Source organism: Nicrophorus vespilloides, unplaced genomic scaffold (genome assembly GCF_001412225.1).
Source record: "Nicrophorus vespilloides isolate i.1.1-1 unplaced genomic scaffold, Nicve_v1.0, whole genome shotgun sequence".
Lineage (NCBI taxonomy): Eukaryota > Metazoa > Arthropoda > Insecta > Coleoptera > Silphidae > Nicrophorus > Nicrophorus vespilloides.
Genome location: NW_017097187.1, coordinates 94,979 through 121,049, shown reverse-complemented (window position 1 = coordinate 121,049; position 26,071 = coordinate 94,979). Strand labels below are relative to the sequence as shown.

At 39.7% G+C, this 26,071-nt stretch overlaps 1 protein-coding gene across 1 annotated transcript; it reads right to left on the bottom strand.

Annotated features, from left to right (window-relative positions):
• Window positions 1-1,905: 1,905 nt before the first annotated feature.
• LOC108559353 (histone-lysine N-methyltransferase 2C-like) lies at window positions 1,906-24,936 on the bottom strand. Its single transcript, XM_017916601.1, has 29 exons — window positions 24,732-24,936; window positions 23,166-23,433; window positions 22,598-22,838; window positions 22,151-22,530; window positions 21,588-22,087; window positions 21,330-21,520; window positions 21,139-21,272; window positions 19,771-20,982; window positions 19,220-19,713; window positions 18,875-19,157; window positions 18,473-18,815; window positions 18,059-18,404; window positions 16,728-17,252; window positions 15,495-15,639; window positions 14,231-15,431; window positions 13,925-14,174; window positions 13,720-13,861; window positions 13,487-13,662; window positions 12,859-12,945; window positions 12,372-12,588; window positions 11,961-12,292; window positions 11,744-11,902; window positions 9,794-11,446; window positions 5,500-9,678; window positions 5,171-5,441; window positions 3,362-5,072; window positions 3,154-3,283; window positions 2,628-2,810; window positions 1,906-2,534 (listed from the first exon to the last, which is right to left on the bottom strand). Exons 2-29 carry the CDS (start codon window positions 23,425-23,427, stop codon window positions 2,442-2,444), a joined length of 15,840 nt encoding a protein of 5,279 aa, XP_017772090.1. The 5' UTR covers window positions 23,428-23,433; window positions 24,732-24,936; the 3' UTR covers window positions 1,906-2,441.
• Between the last annotated feature and the right edge of the window lie 1,135 nt (window positions 24,937-26,071).

The following is a 26,071-nucleotide window of genomic DNA, read 5'->3' as shown; positions in this document are numbered from 1 at the left end:
ACATCTATAAGTTATCAAAACTAAGTATTTGCATTTCATTTGTATGTTATATAAAAGCGTTAATTTTTCTTTCTTAAATTCATTAATAAAAACATGGAAAACTGTCGGATCGCAACGTTTGTTACATAACGAGATGCCTCATTATTCAATGAAATGAAGGAAGCTTCGAGATATTAAGGAAAATCGTTTTTTTCCATCGTAGTCCTTTTTTAACAAAATTTTCAAAATCATTACTCATTTTTTTTCAGCCCATTCGAATAGTAATTAATTATGTTTTAGATTGATTTAAGAATGTTAAACATTGAGACCTATGCCTTCTCCAAATTCATTTAAACGACAAAATGAGAACCATTATGTCTTTTAGCTTCTTGACGATCAGATACGATTTATATCTACTCAATTCAGAGCTACGTAAAAACGTATTTTTGATATTAAGATGATAATAACACATATTATGTATTTCCTCTTATTTTTATATTTTGTACATTTAAAAACAGTTCCATTCATTCGTTCAGGTATGTGCGCTAATATACAACAACTCGTGTTCAATAACAACAGTGTGATTGTCGCTTCACTAAATATTAATTATTAGATTAAATATTAATAATCGGGCGTGTTGCACAGTTTAACCAGTGAAATATGAATGATGGTGAACGAAAGAAATTAAAATAATAGTTTTTTGGTGGCAGTTCGCGAGGCCCATTAATTATTGTCTAATGAATATCACTAAACGGGCGCCGCTTCTTAAAGTTTCAATACAACAACAAAAACAAAAATAATAGCAATAATGAACGGAAAAGTAAAGTTCTCTGTAAAATGTTTGAGATGAATCTGCATGGATTAATTATTAAAATACACAATTTATTTTTATTTCTTCTTGATTTTTTTTTTGTTATCGATAATAATGGTTAAAGATGGTAATAAAGAAATTAATAAAATATGGATATCTCTGCGAAATAGTAGAAATGGCACTAAAAACTAATTCTATACAAGAAAAAGGAAATGAAATGATTTAATAAATGTATACAGTAATAATAAAATGTAACAACAACTGGAGACTTTGTCTCCATTAAAAAGAAAGAAAAAAGAAATATTCAAAGGAAAATAATTATGTCTCTAAATTTATATATAAATGTGTGTGTGTGTGTGTGTAAAACTAAGTTACTAATACTTAAAAAAAAAATATTTATTTATATAGGGAAAATTGTTGCTCAAAATGTACACTTTCTTGAGAACGAAAACATAATAAGAATGTTTGTAAATTAAGAATCAAGTGAATAATATTAATAATTCGACCCTATATGATATAAATATACTTCTTTTTTCCATTACTTTATTCCTCGTGTTCCTTTAATCAATTACTTCCGCTCCTTCGCGTACTCACAGTAATCAATTAATTAATCAATATTGCACAGCAATTAATAAACGCTCTTCATATTATTATATTCTTTTTTTGTTTTGTATCCACTTTCCGCACTCTACACATCCTTTCTTCTTTATATTACAAATAAAATTAACTACTACAATCATCATATAGGAAAGTTTTACATAATTGTGATAAGGCTATGAAAAAGGCTATGTTAGAATGAACTAACATTGGTGTTTGAAACATTATAGTCATCTTCTTTCATAATAATAATAATAATATATAATATATATTTAAATATATATATTGTATATATAATATCTACACATTGGAAATTACTCTAAACAAAAACAGAAAAATATGTAAAAAATAATAATAATTCATTCTAATAAAGCTTAAAATATAATAATTATAATATATATGATATTTGTCTGTATATAGAAATTAAGAGAGAAACAAAAATGATTCAAGATTAAAAAAAAAACAAAAACAAAAAGAAGAAAAGAAAAATAAATTAACTAAACACAAAAGCTATTTACAATATATATATAATAATTACGTTCTCTTTCTCCTCTTTTTTTGTTTGTTTGTTTTTTTTTCGTTTAACATCGCTCGTCTTTTTTCTTGCGTTTTGTTTTTTCCTTTTACTCTTATTAACTTAAATATTATCATTTTTCTTTGTTTAAATTTTTGGTCCCTACCCTAAGCCACGGTTCCCGCATATCCTCCTCCTCCTCATCATCATCAAACACCCTCTTGTTATTTCTTCATTCCATCTACATATTACATTTCCGTCTCCTCCCATGGGGAACACTAAAATATTTATATGTATATAATAATATAAATCTATTATATTTTCATCCAGTATAAAATTATCAATAAATTGGAATGTTTCATTATTATTATAATTTTGAAAGTTCTATCTTCTCGGTCTTCTGTCTCCTCTTCTTCGGGCTTCTCCGTCGTACTAATAAAGTAATAAATGGCACTATGAACAGTCTCATTTCACATGAAAATAATTGTTCTTCGCGTTGCTGTACATTTTGCGTCGAATCATCATCATCTTTTATAATCCTTAATTCATCCACTTCTTGCAGTTGGGAGCTCCGCACATGCACGATATCTTGTGCTGGTCATCCTCAATATCAAATTTGTAATCGTACGATAACTGAAAAATACACAATATTTAAGCAATGCAATTCTATGTATACACACACACTCATTCTCATTAATGGCATAAGTAGAAACGATTCTTTCTCACCTCTTCGCCTCTTTGAATACGTCTCTTTGCGAAAATTATGATTCTCAAATCTCTGTCGACTTCGACGATTTCGGCCACGCAATTCGGATTGCAGGAATGATTGATATACCTGGCAAGGCCTCCACACAAAGTTGCGTCGACCACACGTTCCTCATCTAATCGAAACATGTAAATTCCCCGATTCTAAACAAAAAGACACCAAAATTAAATTCATAACTAAACTAAAGTACCAATAACTACCACCTCCAAGTAATATCAGGATTTTAGGGACAGGAGTCAGGAATTGCAATTCATCCATTCAATATTGATCTACTACATTCTACTAGATTGCATCTACTATATTGAAATTCTTGATGAAATGAGATGTAATCTTCTATATGTCTGTAATACTTTATAACGGGATATAATATAGTGAACTTCGTTTAATAATAGGATGTTATCAAAATTGGGCTCAATAGTTATGAAAGTAGAACGATCGATAATTAAGGTGTAACTGATTTTATAGGATAATCATGTATTTGTTTACCTTTGCTTCGTATTTCTTCTCCCTGGTTTCGGCCAATTCAGTCCTGATAATCTCTCCGATATACTCGATGACCATGGTATGCTTCTCCAAATCCCTAGCCGCGCATAATCCCAAACCCTGGATTTTAGATCTGCGCCACAAATAATGGTATCAATGAATAACACATTCACACACACACACATATATTGGTAACTTTAAAGAACCTCACCTCGCTAGGAAAACATTGTTCCTCCATTCCTGCTTCATCTTCTTATACTGCGAGCTCTTGGAGTGTACGAACTGTTTGCTGTAGGGACATGCAGCTTCGCCCGATGGTGCTGCATTGTTGGCGGGCGCAAACACGGGACGGGCGGAGCTGCCGGTCCGCTGGGTGTGCGGCCGCTTCCAGTGTAGCTGGTTCTTCAGTTTGGGTTCCGTCCTGGCAGCCCCGCTCGGGTTGATGGCCAGAGGCAGTTCCAGCAACGGATTCCGTCCGTACTTGAACTTGTAGTCTGCCAATGTTTCGATTCCCGGCAAACTCTCCAGCACTCGCACCACCGCCGGCTCCGTCAGACCGAACAGATCCTCGCCAGAAACGAACTGCGGGAAAATTTGCACGCATTGATTTTCCCGGCGCATGGTGGCTAAAGGTTCAAGGACTTTCATCCAGACCAGCTTGCAGCTGACGTCGCGCAGCTCCAAATCGTCCTCCTCCGACTCCTGGACGACTATCCGAAACTCGGGCCGTCCGCCCACCTCGTGGATGGAACAAACGTACCGGCACCTCTTGTTTAGCCGCCTCATGCTCCAATAGAAACGGATGATCTTGTAGCCGATGGGGTAGATATAATTGGAAGTATGGAAATTGGTCAACTGATGTGGCAGAAGTTGCCCCACGTTCAAGAATATGAGCGATCCCACCCTAAGAAGATTATTCTGATCCGAGTGATGCATGACAGCAGCCACCTGTCTGTTCTCATCTCGATCCACGTAAACCCTTCTGCTCACTGATAACGTTGTAAGCTCATTATCCTTCTCTCCTTTCTGTATGTGGCTACTGCAAAAAGTGGTCTTATTCTTGTAGAAAACGCATTTATCCTTGACGGCGCACGGTAAATGATAGATATTAGAGCAGCGCGTCTTGAAGCAACGAATCGTAGCTCCAGATTTGTTGCATAGGGCACAAGTGGACACCAAACTTTGCTGGATGGCGTTAGACAGATTCATCAGAGCACCGTTCACCGTCTCGTAAACTCCATCTGACCATAGGGCGCAGTTCAAATGCACCCACTTATCTACATCGATGTTCAAAAGTCTTGCAGGTCCATCCGCAACACTATCACTTATGTTATGACAGAACATGCATTTCCTCGTATCATCCGGAATCTTCGATGGCAATACCGTTACTCGTAGCCTGTACATCAACTCCATGATCTCTTTATCGCTTAATTTCTTGTATTTGTTAGGAGGTTGCAGACAGCCCTGAGCATACGCCTTATACTTGATGTTTCGCCACTTCGTGGACGTTTCTTGTTTCACCTCATCCACCTGCATTTTCTCGCTTTTGATGCAACTCTTCAGGTCGTAATCGACGTCCATCTTTTCCATTTCTATTCGTCTGACTTCCTCAACTAACGAAGTAGGTCTCTCAATCGCTGCTTTCTGGATGTCATCCATCTTGTCCTTTTGGCACAGGTGATCTATAATTTCTGCCGCCTTGTCCTGCGATATGGAAGGGCTTCTATGCATCAGCGCAAATTGCATGTAGCACGCTGAACTGCAGAAAAATAATTCGTCGCCATCGTTGAGCAACTCCAAATCCTTGGATAGGAAGGGCAGCTCTGATACCTTTTTCCTAATCATGTTGTTTAATATCACTACATCGCAATGTCGGCAGAATTTCGCGGCGCCGTTCAAAATACTTTGGATGTCGATAGGTGCTAAAATTACGAAAAATATAATAATTATTTACTCTCCAAAATAAATCTTAGTACTTATTGAAGTATAAAAAATATAAGTAATTAAAATAAATACGTACCACCTTCCTTTCCATCCTTGCCTTTGGTTCTGTATAGTCCCAGCTTCTGGCTAGGTGGAGTGCTAGTTCTTTCGACAATCTGGTAGCTGGTGGGCGCTGGTATATGTAATATGTTGGCTAAATCTCTCAGAACTCCCATTATATCTTCAGCCGCCGAAGATGTCAGAGTCAAAGTCACAGTAACATTGCCTGAGTCCTTAAGTGGTGTTCCAGGAGCTGATGTGAATTTTGGCTTCTGATTGACTTGCTCTTTGCAGATATTCTCCTTATCCTAAACAAAAAGACAATTAATATGACAAATAATTGTACATACTATTTAAGAGACTTACCATCATCATATCAGCGTAATCCTTTAGGTAAGGACCTGTCGGCTGCAGCCTGATCGGAATAGGAGCAATAAGAGGAACAACCGGTGACAGTCTCATGTTGGCGCAAATCTCTTCGTCGTCCTCGTCTTCGTCAATAAGTTTCAATCCAGGGAATTTCACTGGAGGTTCGAACATGTCGCACTCCAATGAGGAACTACTCAAGATCGAATCTGGAGAGTCCTCCCTACAGAATAGATCGTACTTCTTATCCTCGTCAGTATCAAAACGGATAAGCGGAAATTCTTGATCGTAAAATCCACGTTGTGTGGATGCTGGAGGTTTTTCAGGTAACGGTTCCTCATCACCGTATGGCTTCGAACTATAAAAGTCTGCAAAACCTGGAACCACGGCATTTCCGTAGGTACCAACTAGATCTCCGCAACGAGAATCGTATTCTCTTACTCCCAATTTTGTAGTATCCCCGGACCCAAAAATAGGAACCACTGCGAAATTCTTGTTTAAAATCGGTTCGGAAACAACCATCGAGGGCAAAGTTCGCAGCTGTCCCAATACGCTTTCAATATAGGAATCATAATCCTCGTCTAGCTTAGAACTCTTACGAGATCTTTTCTTCGGTTGCCCAGGCACTTCCTTGTTAACATTTTGATTTTGTCTTCTGCTCTTTTGGTAAGCGCGTCGCTTCAACTTCTTCATTTCTTCCTTTTCCATCATCTTATCGTTGTGCTCCATAAAGTCCATTTCTTCTTTCATTTGCGTTTCGGATTTACTGTGATCTGATATTTCCGAGTGCTGAGAAGATTCATCAACAAATTCCTTTTTCACCTCTTGCGCCGTTAATACCGGACTTTGCTGCGGCATATGTTCTTTCTTTATAATCAAGGGAGGCGTCTGCAAGCTAGAATCTTGACTGCAGGAAGATCGAGGTGTCCCTGGAGAGAGCAAATCGTCGCGACTTGGTGTACGACTTGGAGGTAAACCTTTCTTAACATCTATATGCAATTGCTGTTGTTGTTGATGCTGCAACTGCTGTTGTTGATGCTGCTGTTGTTGTTGATGCTGCTGTTGTTGTTGATGCTGCTGTTGTTGTTGATGCTGCAACTGCTGTTGTTGTTGCTGCTGCTGTTGTTGTTGTTGCAGTTGATGCTGTTCTTGTTGCATCTGCTGCCGCAGTTGTTGTTGATTAATGATACTGGAGTGTTGGATGGGTTTAGAAACAAAACTAGTTTCACGGCTCATCAAGGGTTGTCGTTGAACAATTTTGGTGGTCTGAGTACTTGAAGTAATTATGGAGTCGTTTTGAAGAATTGGTGGAAGCAAAGACGTTGGTGTCGGAGGTACTGGTGTGGCTAACTGAGCCTCAAGATTAGGTACTATTGGTAGGCTGGGCGCCGTTTGCGTAGGTGTTGCAACGTTACTACTACTCGATGATTGCGAAGTCGCACAAGCCGTATTCTGTAACAATTGCTTTAAGAGAACGTTTTGAGACTCCTCCATCCTATTCGAAGGTTGTGCCATTGTGTACTTGGGTGGTTCCTGCTTGATAGCAGAAGATGTTGTTATAGCATTCTCCGCAGATGTAGACATCATTGTCTCTTGCGATTCCGTTTTAACTTCTATTTCTTTCTTATCTTCTTCAGTTATTTTAGTTGGTGGTGTTCTTTGCGTCATCGGAGATTTAGTTAGGTGTGTATGTAACAGATTCGTTGGATTTCCTCTTGTAAACTTGCCCAACTGATGTGTCAAAGAAGACATCTTATACCCCGTTTGACTCGTTAATGGTGACATCACGTTAGGGTGAGCATGAGCCAACGATGTAAGAGACGGTTTTGTGATGGAAATGGCTGATCCCAAAATGCTGGCAGTAGTTATAGTGCCAGGCGATGTTTGCGGGGTCGTCGCTGCCGGATGCGATTGCAACATAGCGTTCAAACTGAGCGAAGGTTTTCTCTGAACTTGATGATGTGTTGTTGTAGTAGATGTCACCTGCGAAGAAGCCATAGTATTCGTAATTTTTACTTGGAATCTGTTCATCTGAGTGGTAGTCGCTTGGGTTGGAGCAGCAACGGTCGTCACCGGTGGAAGTTTCGGATGATCCGGCATTAATTGTATACCAGCTGTAGTCTTTATTGGTAATAAACTTTGCATAGTCGTGATGGCAGTGGTGGATGTCGTGCTTTGAGTGATCGGTGACTGCACTAGTTTCGGTGAATTAACAACAGCTTTTTTAATAATTATGCTGTTGTTTATCTCTGTAGACGTCTTTGGAGTAGAAGTTGCTAAAATAGCAGGCATAACTTTTTCTTTGGTGATGCTTTTAACGATGGTGTCGTTATTAGAGTTCGTGGTTCCAGTTGTTGTTTGGACGCAATTCGTTTCCGACAGTAGAATCCTTAGTTGTTGACTAACATTTGCAATGTTCGTCGTTAACTCGTTGGGTTGTGATAACGGTGATAATTGGGGCGTGACCGCTAAACGATTGGGAGGTGCTAGAGTTGCTGTCGTGGTCGTCGTGTTTACTGTTGTACATATTATCGTTGCCGTTGTCACAGGTTTCGGTTCTGGTTTTAAAATTGGTTCAAACTCTTCCTTAACCTCTTCAGGTTTATTATTCTCCAATACGGCTGCAATTGGCGATGGAGATTCGTCTCGAATATTTTCAATCATGTCCAGTACATCGTCAAACGACTCAAATTCCCTGGAGATACTATTACCGTCTCTCCTGCGATTTTCTAATGCCTGTAAAGCAATATTATCCAACATTTGTTCCTGAGAAGGAGTTGGTGATGGAATAGATATTACCACAGACTTAGTGTCATCGCCAGAATGGCCATCCATGGTATCGATTGATTGAGTTGTGATGAACGGCATTTCGACAGTTCTGGCGATTTGCAATCCTTGGTTTTCTTGAATTATTTGAGCTGTCATTTTGAGTTCAGGAGGATTGTGCATCGGAAGAAGTGAAGAATTACTTTTTGTGATATCATCCACCGATTCTTTTGAATCATCTTTGCAATCGCCTTTAATCAGTTTCTTCAGTTCAATAGGTGATTCAATCTTTTTATCGTCCTCATTGTTAGAGCTATCTGGAGAAACAGAATCATCTTCAAATATTTTCTTTGGAAGACACGTGTCTTGGTGGGCGGTCAACGACAGCGAAGTCGATGGTTTATCAATCACTTTCACGTTAGGTAGTTTGCTAATTGCTCTTGCACTGATTACAGGCACAGTAAAAGTAGAGGGTAGCATTGAAGTCATCTGCGAAGTGCTTGCACTCACTATAGTGATAGCCGGAGACACTGAAGTAACCAGTTTTGGAACGCTGATAATATTGTTGCGACCAGTAGTTTTAAGAGGCAGTATAATTGCACCGCTATTGCTGTGAGTTATTAGTATGTCCTTTTTACCAGTAGTCCCTGGTATATATTTAGGTATCAAAGGTGTAATTAATGAGATCTTAGGAGCGGTAGTCGTTTTCAGGTTTGCAACAGTCTGAATCAGATTTGCCGTTGTCTTCGGCGGAAAGGTGCTGACGACATGCGGAGCTGCATACTTATGGATTTCGCTGATGATCTTGCGCGAGTCTTCATCAATAAGCTCTTCGAAATCCTCCTTCGTAGAGATTTTCTCGTCACTCATCTTCTGATCGAGTAAGACCAGGGAACGACTTTCATAATGCTCCTCCTCTTCGGTGGTATCGGCACTCAAGTCGTCTGGTTCCGGAGATTCCATAGCCAACAAAGTATCCGCAGATAAGCCTTGTACAATATTAAGAGTCAATCCATCGCTCGTCACTTTCTTAGTTTTGCCTTGCATAATTAGCTCTTCCTCGCTGGTTGTTGGGCTATGAATCGCCACGTCTACTATGTGCTTTGTTATATGTTGCGCATATTGCACCTCATCGTCATCTTCATCTTTATCAGAGTACTGTGTGGTTCCGGCAATATCAAATAGCAGAAAATCATTCGATATTTGCTCCGATTCTAATGGACTGGATAGACTGTCCGTCAAATCGCTTTGAGTGAAAGTCTGTATCACTGTAATATCATCGCCGTCTTGCTGTTGCGCTACTGAATTTAATGATACCTCTGTAGAGACTACTGCCGAATCATTATCATCGTCGTAATCCATAATTTCATCCACTTGCATTTGTTTACCTTGATTAGATTCTACAACAATTACCTGTAATGATCAAAAACATAAATTAGAAAACATATATATTATGTTTAACTAAAGTAACTTATATTCTTACTGACTTTCATTAGTTTACTAATTGATAATCGGTTATAATATATACCTGTTCTTTCGGTTCCATTTCTTGCGGGATTTTCTTTCCTATGGTTTTCTGAATTAGACGACTAGTCGAGGCCATCGGAGACGGTGTTCCAGATGGAGACGAAGAACTATCATCCAATTCGTTATAATCCGAGCTAACTAGGGAACTGATCCGATTTACACACATGGATATCGCCGTTTTAGCTGGAGATTTTTTCTTCAGTATGGACACCTTGCTCAGATGAGATTCCTTTTTAATTTTCGGTTGCGGCTGGGGCTGCTGTTCAGTGTTTGCCAATTTGTCGTCTTTATGTTCGGGCATGCGTTTAGCACCGCGACCATACGAGCCCCAAATCGGAGAACCACCGCGCAACCCCATCTTGACGTAGCCAAACCTTCCGAATCCCGGAGGATAAGGAATAGGATTGTTCGGATTGTGTGGATTTCCACCACCGGTCTGATCGTTGTCTTGCACAATGTTTTGCAGTTCCGTTGATGTGTTGTATAGTGTTCTTGGATTTTCAACGCTCGTCGGACGATCAGGCATGGCAGGGCTGCTACTCGAACTCGGAGGTCGTCTGATCTGCATGGGCGATTGATTTGAACCGACCATGGGACTTCTCGGCATAGGTGATGGTGGCTGATGTATCATTGGACTACTCGGAGGTTGATGCGACTGATGTATTGCAGGGCTTCGGGGCATTGGCGATGTAGGTGTGAAATTGACCATCGGAGATGGAGGTTGGCTATGCATAGAATGAGGAGACATCATCTGTTGCTGCTGATTGATTAGCGGACTCTGTGGCGGCATTGGTGAGTTCGGTGGATGATTTTGTTGCTGGTTTTGCTGCTGTTGCAACCTCTGTTGTGCCTGAAGATGAGCCAACTGTTGTTGCTTCGCCAATTGTTGCTGCTGATGCACCATTAATTGGTGTTGTTGAGCTGTCAAGGGTTGAGGTTGATTAGCGGCTCCCTGTTGTTGCGCTTGGTTCTGTTGTTGTCTCAGAATAAATTGTCTTTGATGGATCAACTGCATAGTCCTCTGGGAATTGGATAGTCCCTCGTTACTATCTACGACTTGCTGAATGAAAGGCTGCTGGTGTTGCAAATGCCTTTGAAGATTTGGCTGAGGTGGTGGACTGTTCAACGGCGATGGCGTGCCTGGCTTTTGCTGGAAGTTCGGACTGGGCGATTGCAGCCGCGTCCTCTCCAGTGGTGGTCGCGCAAACCGTGCCTGCGGTGTACCTGGCCTAAGATCTCCCGAATATCCGATCGGACTAGTTACAACCCTTCGATGTTGAGGAGAAGTCATCCGCATTGGCGGTGGTAAATGCATCGAAGGAGATTGCACTGGTCCAGGACTACCTTCATTTTGGGAATGAGGTGTTCCGATACGCGGCGATGGTTGCATGGGTGACATCACTTGGTTAATGGGATTATTTGGACTTTGCAGAACGCTGGAGACGGATCCAGGACCTGGTGAATGAGAAACGGATGGCGCCGGGCTGTGCATCGGCGAACTATGCTGCATCATAGGCGATGCAGATGGTGACATCATCGGAGATTGAGGAGGATGGATCGGTGAAGATGCAGGTGGCCCCAGTGGAGATTGGTGGCCAAGCATTTGATTGCCCTGCTTGGCTTGTTGTTTGTTCCGATAATCCTTCATATAGACCAGTAGAAGTAATACACGATTAGATATATAATTATTATGACTTAATGCGAAAATAAAAGTGCTTGAAACCAAAATAGATAAAATTTATAAAATATATTATATTTCTTTTGGACTCTGGATAATATATTTCAGTCTTAACACAACATTTACATAACTCGAATTAAATAAATTAAATCACCGACATATAATTATCAAGAATTTTAAAGGAAACATACTGCGCGATAAGAAAATATGTTACCACAAACTAAGATATATTCATGTCCAACACTTTTGAAGCAAATAAGATTTAATAATTACCTGTATTAGCATCCCGTGCTGACGGCTCTGTTTACGACTAGTTTCAAGATGCTTCTGTAAAATATTGTTTTCAGTCTGTATTTTCTGCAATTCGATCGCATCGGCCTCCCCGAGTTGATTGCCGGACTTCCTGAGCTGTCTCTGCTTACTGTTAAGCGACTGAAATTCAAAATTTGTTTAAAATCAAGTTTATATTTATTATTTTATATTCGCTTACTTTTCTGATTTTCCTTAATTTTTGTACTTCGGTCTCGTAATATTTTAATTGTTCAGTCAGTACGTTGTTTTGATGATTCAACCATTGCTCGTAAGCTACTTGAATCTGTTTATCCTGTTCAGTCACAATTTGGTCAGGCGGTAGTTGAGGCGCAGGAAGTAACTTCGCGTTGAACGGAGGGATTCTAGGCTCCTGCGGCTGGGGCTGAGGCGTAGGCACCGACTGTGGCCTGGGACTCTGCTGCTGCCATTGTTGAACCATCTGTGGAGGAGGTCCAGAAGGTGCCGGCTGTTGCACGAAGGTCGTCCTTTGAGGTGGTAAAATACCTTGAGCTAAAGAAAAATTGATTCGTTTAAGATGAGCTTTCCAATAATAATGAAGAAAAAAAAAACATGAAGAAACATTAATTACCAGGTACACCTTGATTAAGACTTTGGCTCAAAAGAGGACCTGCGTTGGAAATCAAATCCGTTTTAAGCAGCCTTTCGAAGTCGTGTTCAGAGAGCATACTAGAAGTACTCGCGTTTGTTGGTACATCTGAACTGCTGCTTGACACCTGCGTCTGCATTTGCTTTTCTTGTTCCCTTTTCTCTTGTTCCAAGAGTTCTTCGAGCAGTAACGGCTGTTCCTTGAAAAATAAAGTAAAACACATATTACAAGGAACGTGTTGGTCAATCGATTTCGAATCGAACTCCAATTAACAACCCAAACTTTCAGCTACCATAAATGTAAGTGCAAAGCAAAAACCAAGTATAAAAATAAATAATAAATAATGTCATGTAAGAGTGCAGAATGAAGAAAAAATGGAAAAGACACTCTTCGTCAGTTACACTTTACTAATAAATAATATGTATAGAATAATTAAGTAAAAATAAAATGGGAAATAAATAAATCTCACCTCCAAGAGCAAGGGGGTTGGTCTCCGATGCACATGGGGGAGCGGACGCATGAGTCCAGGTGAGGGCAGACGCTGCTGCAGTCCCATCTACCACACACATGCAAGCAACACCAGACACCTCAACCACTGTTAGTTATTATACTACCGTATGTTCGCCTCTCACCATCATTTTACTTTAGCTCGCCCATCATTTCTTATTCTCTTGATATTCTTTTATCAGTACTCAAATAATCAAACAATCCAAATAACAACAATAACAACACAGATGTGGCAAGTTAACAAATCAAATCTACTAAATTGTTTTCTCAATTTCAATTTTAAAATAACCAATTAATCAATCGAGTCTTCAAAAATCAATCTAAATTTAATATAATAACAATGTTATGTTATGGAAAATTCATATTTAGTTCATTATGATTAACTTTATATAGAGATCTATCCAAGTTTATGCGAGTTTCATATTATTTAATTTAATTATTACATAATAGAATTGACTCTTTGATTGAAAAGAGAAACAAAGAAAATAAATTAAATCAAAGAAATAATAATTAAATAAGAGGCCAAACCATAACATATAATTTAATTCATAAACATGCTCAATCCACTGAAAGATGTGTGCGTGACTTACCGTTTGATTGGTGGAGCCTGGATAAGGAGGCGGCGGTCTCGAGTATGGTGGCGGTGGCGGAGGAGGTCCGACAACGGGAAGGCGTTGCTGATGTAAAATACCAGGTGCTGCCATCCTAGGTACATTCTGAGGTATATTACCTAAACGCATCTGGGTCACTTTTTGATTTTGAGGTACTGCAAATAATTAGGATTAGAATTGTATTTACAAATGCATAAGTTACACTGAGTTACTTTGCAACAATTTCTGGTGGTAGTTGGGTGAGAATGTTAAAGAAATATTGTTATTTGCTGTGACCGTTCCGATAATACCTTCAGTCGACATAAGTTTTTTGCCTGGTAACATGGGTCTTCCCATTGCAGCAGCCTGTTGAACCTTTTAAAAAAAAATGAAATTGATATTAACATTTATAAAGTATATATAATGTAATTATATTACGTGTTGCAGCATTTGTTGGTGTACCTGCTGTTGCGGAATCATTTGACTCGGCACAGCTTGTTGATGGTTTTGGACTGACTGAGATTGCTGCTGCTGCAACTGCTGATGTTGCACTGCTTGTGTCTGTGATACAACCAGAGGTGGAGGATGTAAATTCGGTTGGGATAAGGGTTGCTGTTGCTGGGGTAACGACACCTTTTGCTCTTGGACTTGTGGATTGTGTACCACCATTTGTTGTTTGGCCACCAAGCTGAAGATAGGAAATTCTATGAATATTGTCAATTAACAATAATAGGATATAATTACTTTTTGTCCTTGTCGTCATCCTTTTCGGGTTCTGGCTCTACAAGATCTAAACTATCTAAAATGTTTGTTTTCTCTCCACCGGTTAAAGCATCTAACTCGGGATCGGCATACTCCAATATATTGAAATCAGATCCCATTTCCGCTAGCAGTTCATCCTCGTCATCTGCGAATCCGCCTAGAATATCTCCTACACCTTGCAACTCGACCATAGAACCTTCTTGCTCCAATTTCTCTAGTTCGGCAGTAACGTTATCTGGGATTTCCTGTTCACCTGTATCTTGAGCGGTCGGTGTAACTGGCGCCTGTTGCTGCTGAAGAGCTTGTTGCATTAAAGGACGTTGCTGCTGTTGCGCTCCCAAAGGCATTCTTGGTCCGCCCTGCATATCAGTTGACCTCTGTTGAAATGGAACATTTGCTCTTTGAAGGATTTGCTCGATTTCCGCAGACGACTGCCTTATAGACTGCTGCTGTTGTTGTTGCTGCTGTTGTTGCAGTGATGGTTGTTGCTGCTGCTGCGGAACAAATAATCTTGTTTGTTGCTGCAATTGAGCTTGTATGTTAGTCGGTAGAGCGCCTCTTTGTTGTAAAAATAATCTTGTTCTTGGATCCATGTTTTGCTGCAATCTAGGATCGAGCATTCTCAAACCCATAGGTTGTCTGACCACTGCTGTAGCTGTAGCCGCAGATGCAGGTCGTTGCCTGACTATGCCAGGTGGAAGAGGATGTCTGAATGTAGCATCTCCAGTAGTTGCTGGAACAATTGGATGCTGTTGTACTTGTTGCTGCTGCTGTGGTTGTTGCTGTTCTTGCTGCTCCTGACCACCAGTTTCATTCGGAGGCCACACCCGTTGTTGACCCTTTCCAGGTAAAATTTGCTCGTCTAATTTATTGAATTGCAACAAATTCCGTAGCTGGTGCGAAACTTCGATTCCATCTGGTCTTTGCTGATATCCTTGCAATGAAGAGGATCTCGTCAATGGGACCATCGAAGGTCTCGGCGTGGAAGGCTGTTGAGCGTACGGATCTTGTTGTTGCAGCGTCCTCTGCACGTTCGGATGTGCTTGCTGTGAAAACTGCGAGTTATCAATGGTGTGTGGTAACTGCGGTGCTTCTAGATTAGAAGCTTGTGCCTGCTGCAATTGTTCTTGCAGAAACTGAGGTGGATTTCCTTCCGATAATTGCCTTTGCACCCGGACCATTGCTGGACAAGAAAATAATTTTAGTTTACAAAATTCAGATTACGTCACAAGCAATTGCTACTTACTGCCAGTAACTTGTGACCTGTGATCCTGAATAACATTCAACTGCTGTTGCGATTGCTGGTGTCTTAAGGCTTGCAACTGCTTCCACTGTCGTTCATTTTCTGCCTCGCGCGCCGTCTTTTGCTGCTGAGCAATTTTCTCTTGATCCTAATTATTAAGATTACATATATGATTATTAAGCTGAGAAACATACTTAAAATAAACAAGTTTTCTTTTCACAATAAGAAAGAAAATTGTTTACAGAAAATAAAAATCAAACAAAATGTGTGCAGAGAAAATTCAATATAAAAAATAAATATAAGTGATGAAATAAAGAAAAGAATAACCTCAATATTTGTTTATATATGTATATGTAATTGGAGGGTATTGTATAATTCACGGATAAACATATAACATGCTTTTAATTACTTTCAACTTGTTTAAAGTACTATTTGTTTTGTTTGGTTAAGAGACAATGTTAACAAAATATTGAAATAATTTTCTTCTTTGATTTCATCGCCTGCTGTTGAAGTTTTAGCACAAATTTTGTTAAAAAAAAAATTAGTCAACTAAAGAAAACCCAACAGTACAAAATAAGGATTAAACGATTCGTACTATGTAGATAATTAGTAATAAAACGAAGCCGTAATGAACTTATTAGGAGTATACGTCTGTACTAAAAGAAGTAAATAATAGGAAAAAGCAGAACATGCACCAACAAATCTCATACCAAAAAATTAATCTACGGAAAGTTTAGTAAATACCAACACCGGATTGTTTCGTTCTAATCAAATCAATTATCTGGAGAGAAATAAATCAGAACTGTTCCGTCCTGCGTGTTATAATCTTTTTTTTTTGGTAGTTGTTAAATAAGTTAGTGGAACTAATGAAACAGAATAGCTCTGATACCTTCTTTCAAAACGGGACTTGTTCAGGAGTAGGAATGGATAACGATTGGAGTTTCGTTTGAATATTTTTTTGTGGTAACTTGGTGGAATTATATAAAGAATAAAAAAACTCGAGACATGCCGCAAAAATTTTCAAACAATACAAAAATCAAAAAGAAAAGAAAAACATCGATCAAACCAAATAAATTTAACACAACACGCGACTGATTGAATCTGAATCATCAATTTAAATTTAATATTTCTGGAGATGAAATTTCGGATTTTGAAATATTCAAATAAATTAAAGTAAAAATTAAAACAACAAGAAGCTGGAATATAAATGACATTCCAACAGTCAGAGAATCTCACCGGTGACTCGCAGGTTTCCTGACAGAGGGAGGGAAGAGTACGCATGATCTCAGATGGGGTTAGCACGCGGATCTGGTGGTCGGCCGCGTTCGTTAGGGTCAGAACGTGGTGTCGGGGTGCTGGTGGTGGTGGCGGTGGAGGAGTGTTGTCGGTGTAAAGGGGATTGACGGTGACGTTGGGGGCGGGGCCGTGACAGGGATCGCCCGGCCCCACGATTGGCCCGTGCACAGTGAACTGGTGTTGTGTCATAGGGGACGGGGTCGAGGGGGCGGGCGACGGAGACGATGAAGACGACGACGACGATGATGATGCAATGATGATGGGAAGGGAGGCGGTTGTTTTTGATGGCAGCGGGTGTGGAGGTGGTACAGAGCTAATAGTAGTGGTTGTTAGTGGCCGTGACTGTTGGGTGGTGGTGGTGCACACCTCTGAAACTGGCTGGGGTTGAACACTTTGTTGGACTGGACTGGGCACCGCCGGTTTGCTCACGGTACTGTGCGAACTGGCACTACTCTCCTTGTTGATCTGTGGCCGGGGAACAAACAACACATACATACATACTTGAAGCATATAGAGGCAATAGGGCAAACAGGGTTCGCGCGGGTTTTTGGCTTTATAAGAGAAATAATAAAACATCTGCAACATCTATAGATATAAACCAGTAGGTGGTAGCAATAGTGGTTGGTAGTAGACACACAGAGTATATTGCGATGCACAGGGGGTTGTTCTTGTTAGTAACGACCCACCGCACCAATACACAAAAGCTGTCTAAATCAATAAAAAATAATACACCGTGTACGTCTTTGCCTTTCTGGCTAATCTCATATGCGCATTTCTCTTCAACTAAACAATTGCATGATACTTTACTATCACATTGATGCCAGATAAAATGGGACTGCGCAATAATCATCTTATAAAATACTATGTATAACATATTTTATTATTCTAATAACACTCTTATTTTTAACCCTCCTTCCATAGACAACAGAAAACACATTATCAATTCCACGTATTTCATTATGTCCATGACTAAGAGACAACCTTAATGTGCAACACACGAATAAATTTGGCGAAGTCAATATAGAACGCAATGGAGAGTATGATAATAATTTCCAAAAATGCTAATGATTATAAAATATTTTGTCTTTATAATTGTCATAACAAATATCAAATTGAATGAACTGACGATTTATATTATTTAAAAAAAAATATGTCTGTGGTTAAAGAGTTAAAAATAAATATAAATTCATGAACAGCAATTGCGGAGACCGAAATAAATATAGTTCAATGTATCTGGCATCAAATGATTCAAGACTAGTGGTAAAACATACCTGTTGCTGCTTCTTCATGCGCAGAGCGGATCTGTTATCCTTGGCCTGTTGTAGGTAAGGTGCTTTCTGTTCGGTGGTAAGAGTCCTCCACTTCTTAATAATTTGCTTATATCGATCGCTCCAACCTGGATACTCCGTCTTCCATTCCGGATGTTTGATATTTGCATAGAGGACCGCTGATATCGTGGCGCCTTGTCCTAAACCTTCGTCCGCCTTCATTTTCTGCGATGACTTCTGGTTATAATTAGAGCTACCAGATGCCGATACATCCATATCACTCTGCTCATTCACATTTACCCACGGCGATGCTGGCTGTTCGGAGAATGCTGGACTGAACTGCGGACTACTGTAAATAGAAAGAAAACAATAAGAAAATGCTTCCTAAATAAAATTGTTTAATAAAATGAGACATACTTGCTGTATTCTGATTGGTAAGGCGATTGAGGAGGGAAGCTAATTGGTGAATTCAGATTGTTCTGAGTGGTCAACGTCGAAGGTCGCACTGGAGGAGGAACCGAGTGTTGTGGTATGGCAGTCTGTGGCATTGTGTTCACAGACGTACTGAAAATACTGTTACTCGGGAAGATGTTGCTCTCCTGAGATTCCTGCGATTCGTCCGTCAGTACAACTTTTAAGAGTTCTTCGTATGGATCGGAAACCAGTAGGTCATTCAATTCATCTTTGGTATCTTTGGTTTTGTTTGAACCGCCTCCGACCAAACTATCGGTAATATCACCATTGTCGGCCAAATTAGAATCTGCAATTGTTTAATATTAAATACCTTAAACTGTTTCTTTTGACAAGTTTTATAAATACCAGCCAATCCCTCTAAACTTTCAGCATTCTTTGTGAGCTCGTCGTCATTTTCGTTCATAAAAGTATTAACTAAATCTGTGTCGAGCAGGTCTCCGGATAAATTTAGAACGTCTTTCAGTGCTGCTTCCGTGTCGCTCTCGTATTCTTCTTTGGGCACAACGACAGCATCTTTCGAACAGCCCGGCTTTTCTAACATGTTTTGTGTGCCACTCGTACTTGGTTCATCAGAAGGTACACTCTTCTCTTGCTTTGCAGTAACAGCCGCAACGGCTCTAATCTCATCCTAAAAATACATATTATAATAAAACCGATAGCTGCAAAAAAAAAATGTAAAAACAAACGTACCTGCGAAAGATGAATCGTTTTTTCCTTGTCTAAGTTGCTCTGTTCATCTTCGCTACTGGACGTCGCTAAATCTTTATGCGAGTCCATCAATTCCTTGCCGAAGAACGCCTCCTGCAGATAGGCAGGGAACGTCTCCGACAGCTTGCTCTTTGGTTTTCTCTTAATGGGTTTTCGTCGGGGCTTGTTATCGCCCGTCTCGGCAATCATCGGTGGACCTAGAGGATCGGATTGGCCTGGCAGCGTGTCGACGTCGTCGTTGTCTTGGCCACGGATGCCGCGCACCCGGACCACAAACCCGCCGATGCCGAGCTTCTGCAGATTTCTCTGCCGCTTCCGGCGCAATATCGTGAGACCACTTTCAGTAGTGAATATCGTGAAACCCTCCGGCGGAGGCCCATCCTCTTTGGTCCACGTCATTCCCTCTTTGTAGAGCTCCTGCGGCTCATCTTTAACATCAACCAATTCCAATTTAGCATCTTCTAATGAGTTATCCACTAAAACATCGCCTTTAGCATATGGCACGACACTGAGATTAATTGAATTATCTTTACCTGAAGCGCTGCCGGCGATCACAGACTCGATGGTGGCCATGATACCAGCCTCCTTGTCGTGAACGGTGGGTAGCTTTTTCCTTTTCTTCCTGGGAATGTTCTGTTCGGAGCTTAAAGATTTTATTAGGTTGTGTCCGGATTCGCTGAGGAAGACACCATCCAAGTAATAGTGCGTGTTGGATTTCATGTCCGGACTCTTGGTGGGTGTTGGAGGTTTTGCAGCGTGAACTCGCGATTGCAAATGAGGTGGCAAAGTATCCCTAGGTCTGCAGAGGACGCAATTATAACCGTATTCAGCACATTTTTCAGCATCGGCTTCCGTTTTTATCGAATCACATGCACCGTGGAGCCATCGTTCACATTGCACGCACTGAATTATCAGATCACCTTCGCTATATGGTTCTATGCAACTGGCGCATGTTATATGAGAAGCGCATGGTCCGCACTCCGAAAAACTGTTCATCCAGTTGCAATTGAACCCGGGATCTTTAGCTCCACAAGATTGGCAAATCGCACACCATTTGCACTTCCAGTTCCCTTGAGGCACGTAATGTAAAGGCGGATCCATGCAGTAGATATGAAAAGATATATCACAATCATCGCACAACAATAATCGACTTTCATCGTCCCTTAAACCGCAGCCTTCGCAGACCGTGCAATCCAAACACCGCCAACCCTTCTGTAGAATAACTTTGGTCACTTTCACATTTACGCAATAGGGGTGGTAACATTGACCGCACTGTACACAAGCAATCAAACATCCCTCCTGGTCCGTTCCGATAGAGCCACACATCACACAAATGTCTTGAGTTAGCACGTATTTATCCTTCGCAGAACACAACACCAATCTGTTTTCAATTCCTGGTTCTTCGTCCTTGCCACCATCCGAAGTCGGCCTTTGCAAACCCACACCAGGGACACCAAAAATACCTCGCATTTTGTACTTGGATCCCCTCTTCCTGCCAAACTCCGTCATCTTTTGCTTCTTCATGAAACCGACCTTTCCAGGCATCCCTTTACCGATACCCTTTGGTCTACCCTGCATTCCCGGACCATATCCGAATTTCTTTTTTGCTATTTTGCACGCATACGGTTTACCTTTACCCAAACCCATCGATCTAAAACCATCCTCGACACCATAGGGAATATCGAACTCGGAAACATCGTCGTACAAAGATTCCTGTGAGGCCGACAATGAATCCTCATCAATACCTAAATTAAAAATAACATAAATAGAAATTAATCAACATTTTCACACATTTATAATATGGAACTTCATAATTCGATTATAAAACATCCTTTGAAATAATATTCAGACCTAAAATATTTGTTAAATTTGCTAATCAAAATTAATATGGGGACACTCACTGTTTCGTTTTGAGAGCATCTGTCTTCCTTGGTTCTTGCACATTAAACAGACATATTCATAATCAGGTTGAGCCTCCTTTTGCTTGTGGAACGTTAGCAGATCTGCTTCTGGATCGCACGTGCCGTGTACGAATCTTAAAATAAAGAGATTTTAGCAATAAATATTTTCGAATTAAAATGAGTATACTTACTTTCGACAACTGGAACATTGAACCATTTCCCTGTGAGCGTGTGCCCTATAAGCGCGGTGGCATATGGGACAATTGAAACCTTTATTTCGCTGCTGATAACATGAATCACAAACTGTATAGTGGGAATGCCAACGTGACGAGAGACCAGCCCCAGGAGTTCGGGATCCGCAATCACCGCATACTCGACAACACTAAAAAAAAAAGTACATATTACATCATAATATATTCGATTAAATGTATGATGCTGTTAAAACTTACTCTACATTTCCAACCGTACTTTGGGATTGATGTTACCATAGGTCTCTGGCAACTCGCGTGGTATACTTTATCGCACTGCTCGCAGGTCATAAGTTTCGTTTCGTCCCCGGTTATTCGACAGGTCTGGCAGTTTCTGCATTTTCGACATTGCCAACCAGCTCTGACACCAGGTAATTGTGCCAGACCAACGCAAGTGCCATGATAGTGTTCACCGCATATTGAACAGTACATCAGATTAGCAATGTCGCCCATCAGCTTACAGGTATAACAGACAGAACCCTCGCATTGAATCGCTGCTTGGGATAGATGCTGAGAACAGAACATGCTGCAAGATCCCAACTCCTGGAATGCTCCAGAAGCTGTGGCGCAAGGGTAATGGTAAATCTTGCTGCAACCGTCAATTTTGCACGTAACGCTAGCACCGTAATGGTTGCAATGCGAACATTTCCTATTGGAGCTGAGAAGCAAAGCGGGCCCGACGTTATCTAAACCCATGTTTTCTAAAAATTAATAATTCATTTTATTATCTAATGCACTATGGTGTTTATATAATTTGAATTTACCTGTTTTGATGACACTATTAGACCAATAGGCGCAACTTCTGTGCACGTAAAAGTAGCTTGTTGACTCGAAGAGATTTTGGACATCAGGTTCTTCAACAAATCCAATAATGGTCAATTCGTCCACGTACTCGCATGTCATTGATGGATTCCTGCATTTGTTAAAGCTCTTCTGTCTCCGACACGTCACAGGTCCTCGGGGGCTTTTATCACCGATGAGACCATCGGGCATTTGCCCAATTGCTGGTATCGAGGATGGCTGCTGCTGATCGGCTACAACGCGTTTCGGTGTGAAACCTTTCTGACACATCAGACGAAGCATCTCCCCTTGTCCTAACTGACTCCTTTCACCCAAATTACAGAATCCGCACACTTTACCGGGCCTATAATTATAAAAGAAAAAATAACAAAATAAATTATAGTTACACAAACAGAAAAAGAGAGTCGTACCAAGCCTCTGGGGCGTAAGGGAGTTCCTCGGGCGTAGGTGGCATCGGTTTCTCTCTTTCAGCCATGAAAAAGCTCCCGGTTTCCGGATCCAGGATCATCTCGTCGCTTGGGGATTGCGTGATCGAAGAGAAATCAAAATCACCTCTGTCGAAGCTCTTCACCCGTTTGGGACCACCTCTCATACCCGGTGGCTTCCAACGCTTCATCCTGATACCCGTACTTTTCCTCTGTACAGGTTTACCTAAGAATAGATACAGAAATTGTTAATTTGTACTAAAACAAACAATAATTTCTTTATAGATATGCGATTATACACGTTTCGTAAACAAAACTGAAGCTGATATGCGAACCGAAGCGAATATGAAACCCCCAGGATTTATTAAGTTACTGATTTTGAAATTCGAGGACCAAAAGGAAAACATTAAACATGCGCCCACCCTCGGATGGATACGTTAGTACTTTATCGGCGGATAAACACATCCTGTTACGCCGTCGATTTGCGGAACACAATTCCTGTTCCGCCGTCGATTCGCGAAACAAGAATCCTGTTAGTAGTCTTGACATGTACCTCCTTCTCTTCTGGGTCTGCCTCTGCCGCGCTTGATGTTCAATGGTTTCCCGGAGAAAATTGGAGGCATCACCGCCTCATCGTTGGTCGGCGGCGAGGATGCTGCGCTGGTGGCGGCAGACGCAGGTCCCGATGAGGGTAGCTGGAGTGGCGAGGGCAAAGGATCATCGATGATGTTATCATCATCGTCATCATCGATGTCCGAAGCCTCGTCCAGATCCATGAGCTCATCGGGATCGAGTCCCGTACTCAATTCGTCCATTGTTATCTATAGAGAGTACCAAGAACAGAGAAAACAAAAAACGTACAAACACACGGAAATCCCAACACTACGAACTGACATCATAATGATACACTACAATTGTATGATTATGTTTATCACATTTTCATAATTAAGAAACACACACTATTGTTTAATCCTATAAATTGTTACAACTAATTTAATTCAATACCATATACTCAGTTACCAATATATAATTTAGTTTTCAATAAGAATCCACAAAAAAAAAACCATCATGATACCATGAAATTATATAGTCAGTCAAATTTTCATGTTTCACTAATTAGATTCATCATTTAATTTATAATTAGTTCACTAAATTCAATTTAGTACAGATTTAATTTAATAAATTATTAACATTTTCAAATATACATTAAAGATGCACTAACATAAATGTTATTCTAGTATTAACAGTATTAATTGATTTAAAAAAACTACTATTAATGTAGAGTTAAAGAACAAATAACTTTACAAATCATTGCTAATAATAATTGGTTTTCCAGTCTTAACTTTAGGTTAGATGGACTACTGGTACTACAAGTGGAAAGCTTAAAGTTCAGATTAATGCAATTCAAAAAAAAAGAGTATTAATAGAATCACTTTATTTGTCAAATAACCCAAAACTGAGTGTCTGGCGACAACACTTGATTTGAATAAATTTAGAACTAAACAGTAATAACAAAATCATGCAATAAAAAGCAACAATATACTGGAATGGTAAATCAAAATAATAATTAGTTGTAAATTAAATAAAGAAAAAATGAATATATGGCTGTATTACATGTTATAACAATTACCATGAGAGCTGTGGCTATGGCTATGAATGATATGCATGCAAATAGAGATAGTGGTTAATGAGGCACCCCCGAACCAAAGCTACTGGGTAACTGGGATTGAATTGCAGTTGAAGGTGGTGAAGCTTGTTGTCTATAGTTGTTTGGTTGAAGAGTAATTGGTGGAGGAAAGGATAAAAAGGAACTTTTGAGAAGGTCCAGTATTGGAGGGTATATTTTTGTGGGGTTAATGTCTTGGGGTGGCTGATGTGGATGGACGGATGAGACGCGGGCACGACGGGTTATTGGATGAGTGGTTGTTTTGGGACGTATCTGCGAGGAGCGTGGACGTGGTGCGAAAGAAGCTGATGGGCATTTTCGGTGATTTAGCTGGCCGAAGGAAATCGAGCGCCATGTCAGTTGTGTATATACATGGAGTGGAGCGCAGAGGCCCGGAGTCCGAGGCGAAAATGGGTGTATATTGTATGAAACAACCTTCCGGTCGTTACTTACGTGGAGGGCCCGACCAGAGACATGGAACACGCCAACAGCAAATCCATCAACTTACGTTAAAAACTATTTTACATATTTTACATTTGTATACATGTTGTAATAACACAAAAAAAATTGTCACTAGCTACTGAAGTGGGAGAAGAAAATCACCTAACCACATAGTGTGTATTTACGCACATAGAGGACGTACATGCAGACCATTACCAACCTATGGTACAACACGCCTCATGTCCACCAACCCATCCAACACTAAAGACCAAATCATTTAACAAGAGAATGTACTTTTCATTTCACCAGAATAAATAATACCTAATCCAAAATCAAAACCAACTCATCCCTTGCAGAACCATCGTTGCACCAAGCAGTAATCTAAGAAAGAACCAAGAGTTTTCAAGATCTTCTGTTGGCAATGAGATCGGCCATGTTTAAAAACGTGTTTGAATACGTAATGATTTAGGCCATTTAATAGATATTTCGAAATATCCTATCCTACATTTTCTGAAAACTCCTTAATACAATTTCTTTTCACCATTACAGCTTGCATAACATATATGTATTGTCAAAATATTAAAGAATTGCTTTCGTGTTAGATAATATAATACAATAAACAATAACAAAACATATGAGAAGATCGTTTATTAATAACAATAACATTAAACAAAGTATCCTGGAGATAATACAACACAATTTACTAATTGTAACAGCATCAACACAACGTATATTTGTTATTAATTCCTCGTGAATGTAACAATATTTATTTATGCTATAAATTTCTTTGAATATGTTTGGGTTTCAGTATAAATTCGATACAGTTCTTAGAAGAAAAACATTAATAAAGTAATGAATGAGTCCTAGATAACATAGGCAACCAACTATATCTATTAGCATTCTATGTAAACTAAGTAAACATAAATTAAAAACAATTGGTTTTAATTTATTTGTCAATTTTATTTAAATAAATCAATTAATTTATAATTGCCTATTAATTACTATTAATAATATTTGTTAATTACGATTTAATAACGTTGCTTTCTGAGATATTTTTAACGAAGCAGTTCCAATTTTATTCATTGTCATTATTTTTTTTATTACAATAGATTATATAAATAATAATCAAATAGAAATTGCAATTTCTTTTATCAATTAACACAATTAGTTCAAATAATGAGTACTATAGATCTGTAAAAACTAGAAATACATGTACGATTACAACATATAAGTCATGAGATTTAACTGCATGTTATCACTTAATTAGAGCCACAATATTGAAAGAACTAACAAGCAACGCTATAATACTTAGAACAAATAATTTCAATAACATCGTTAGTTACTTGCCTTGA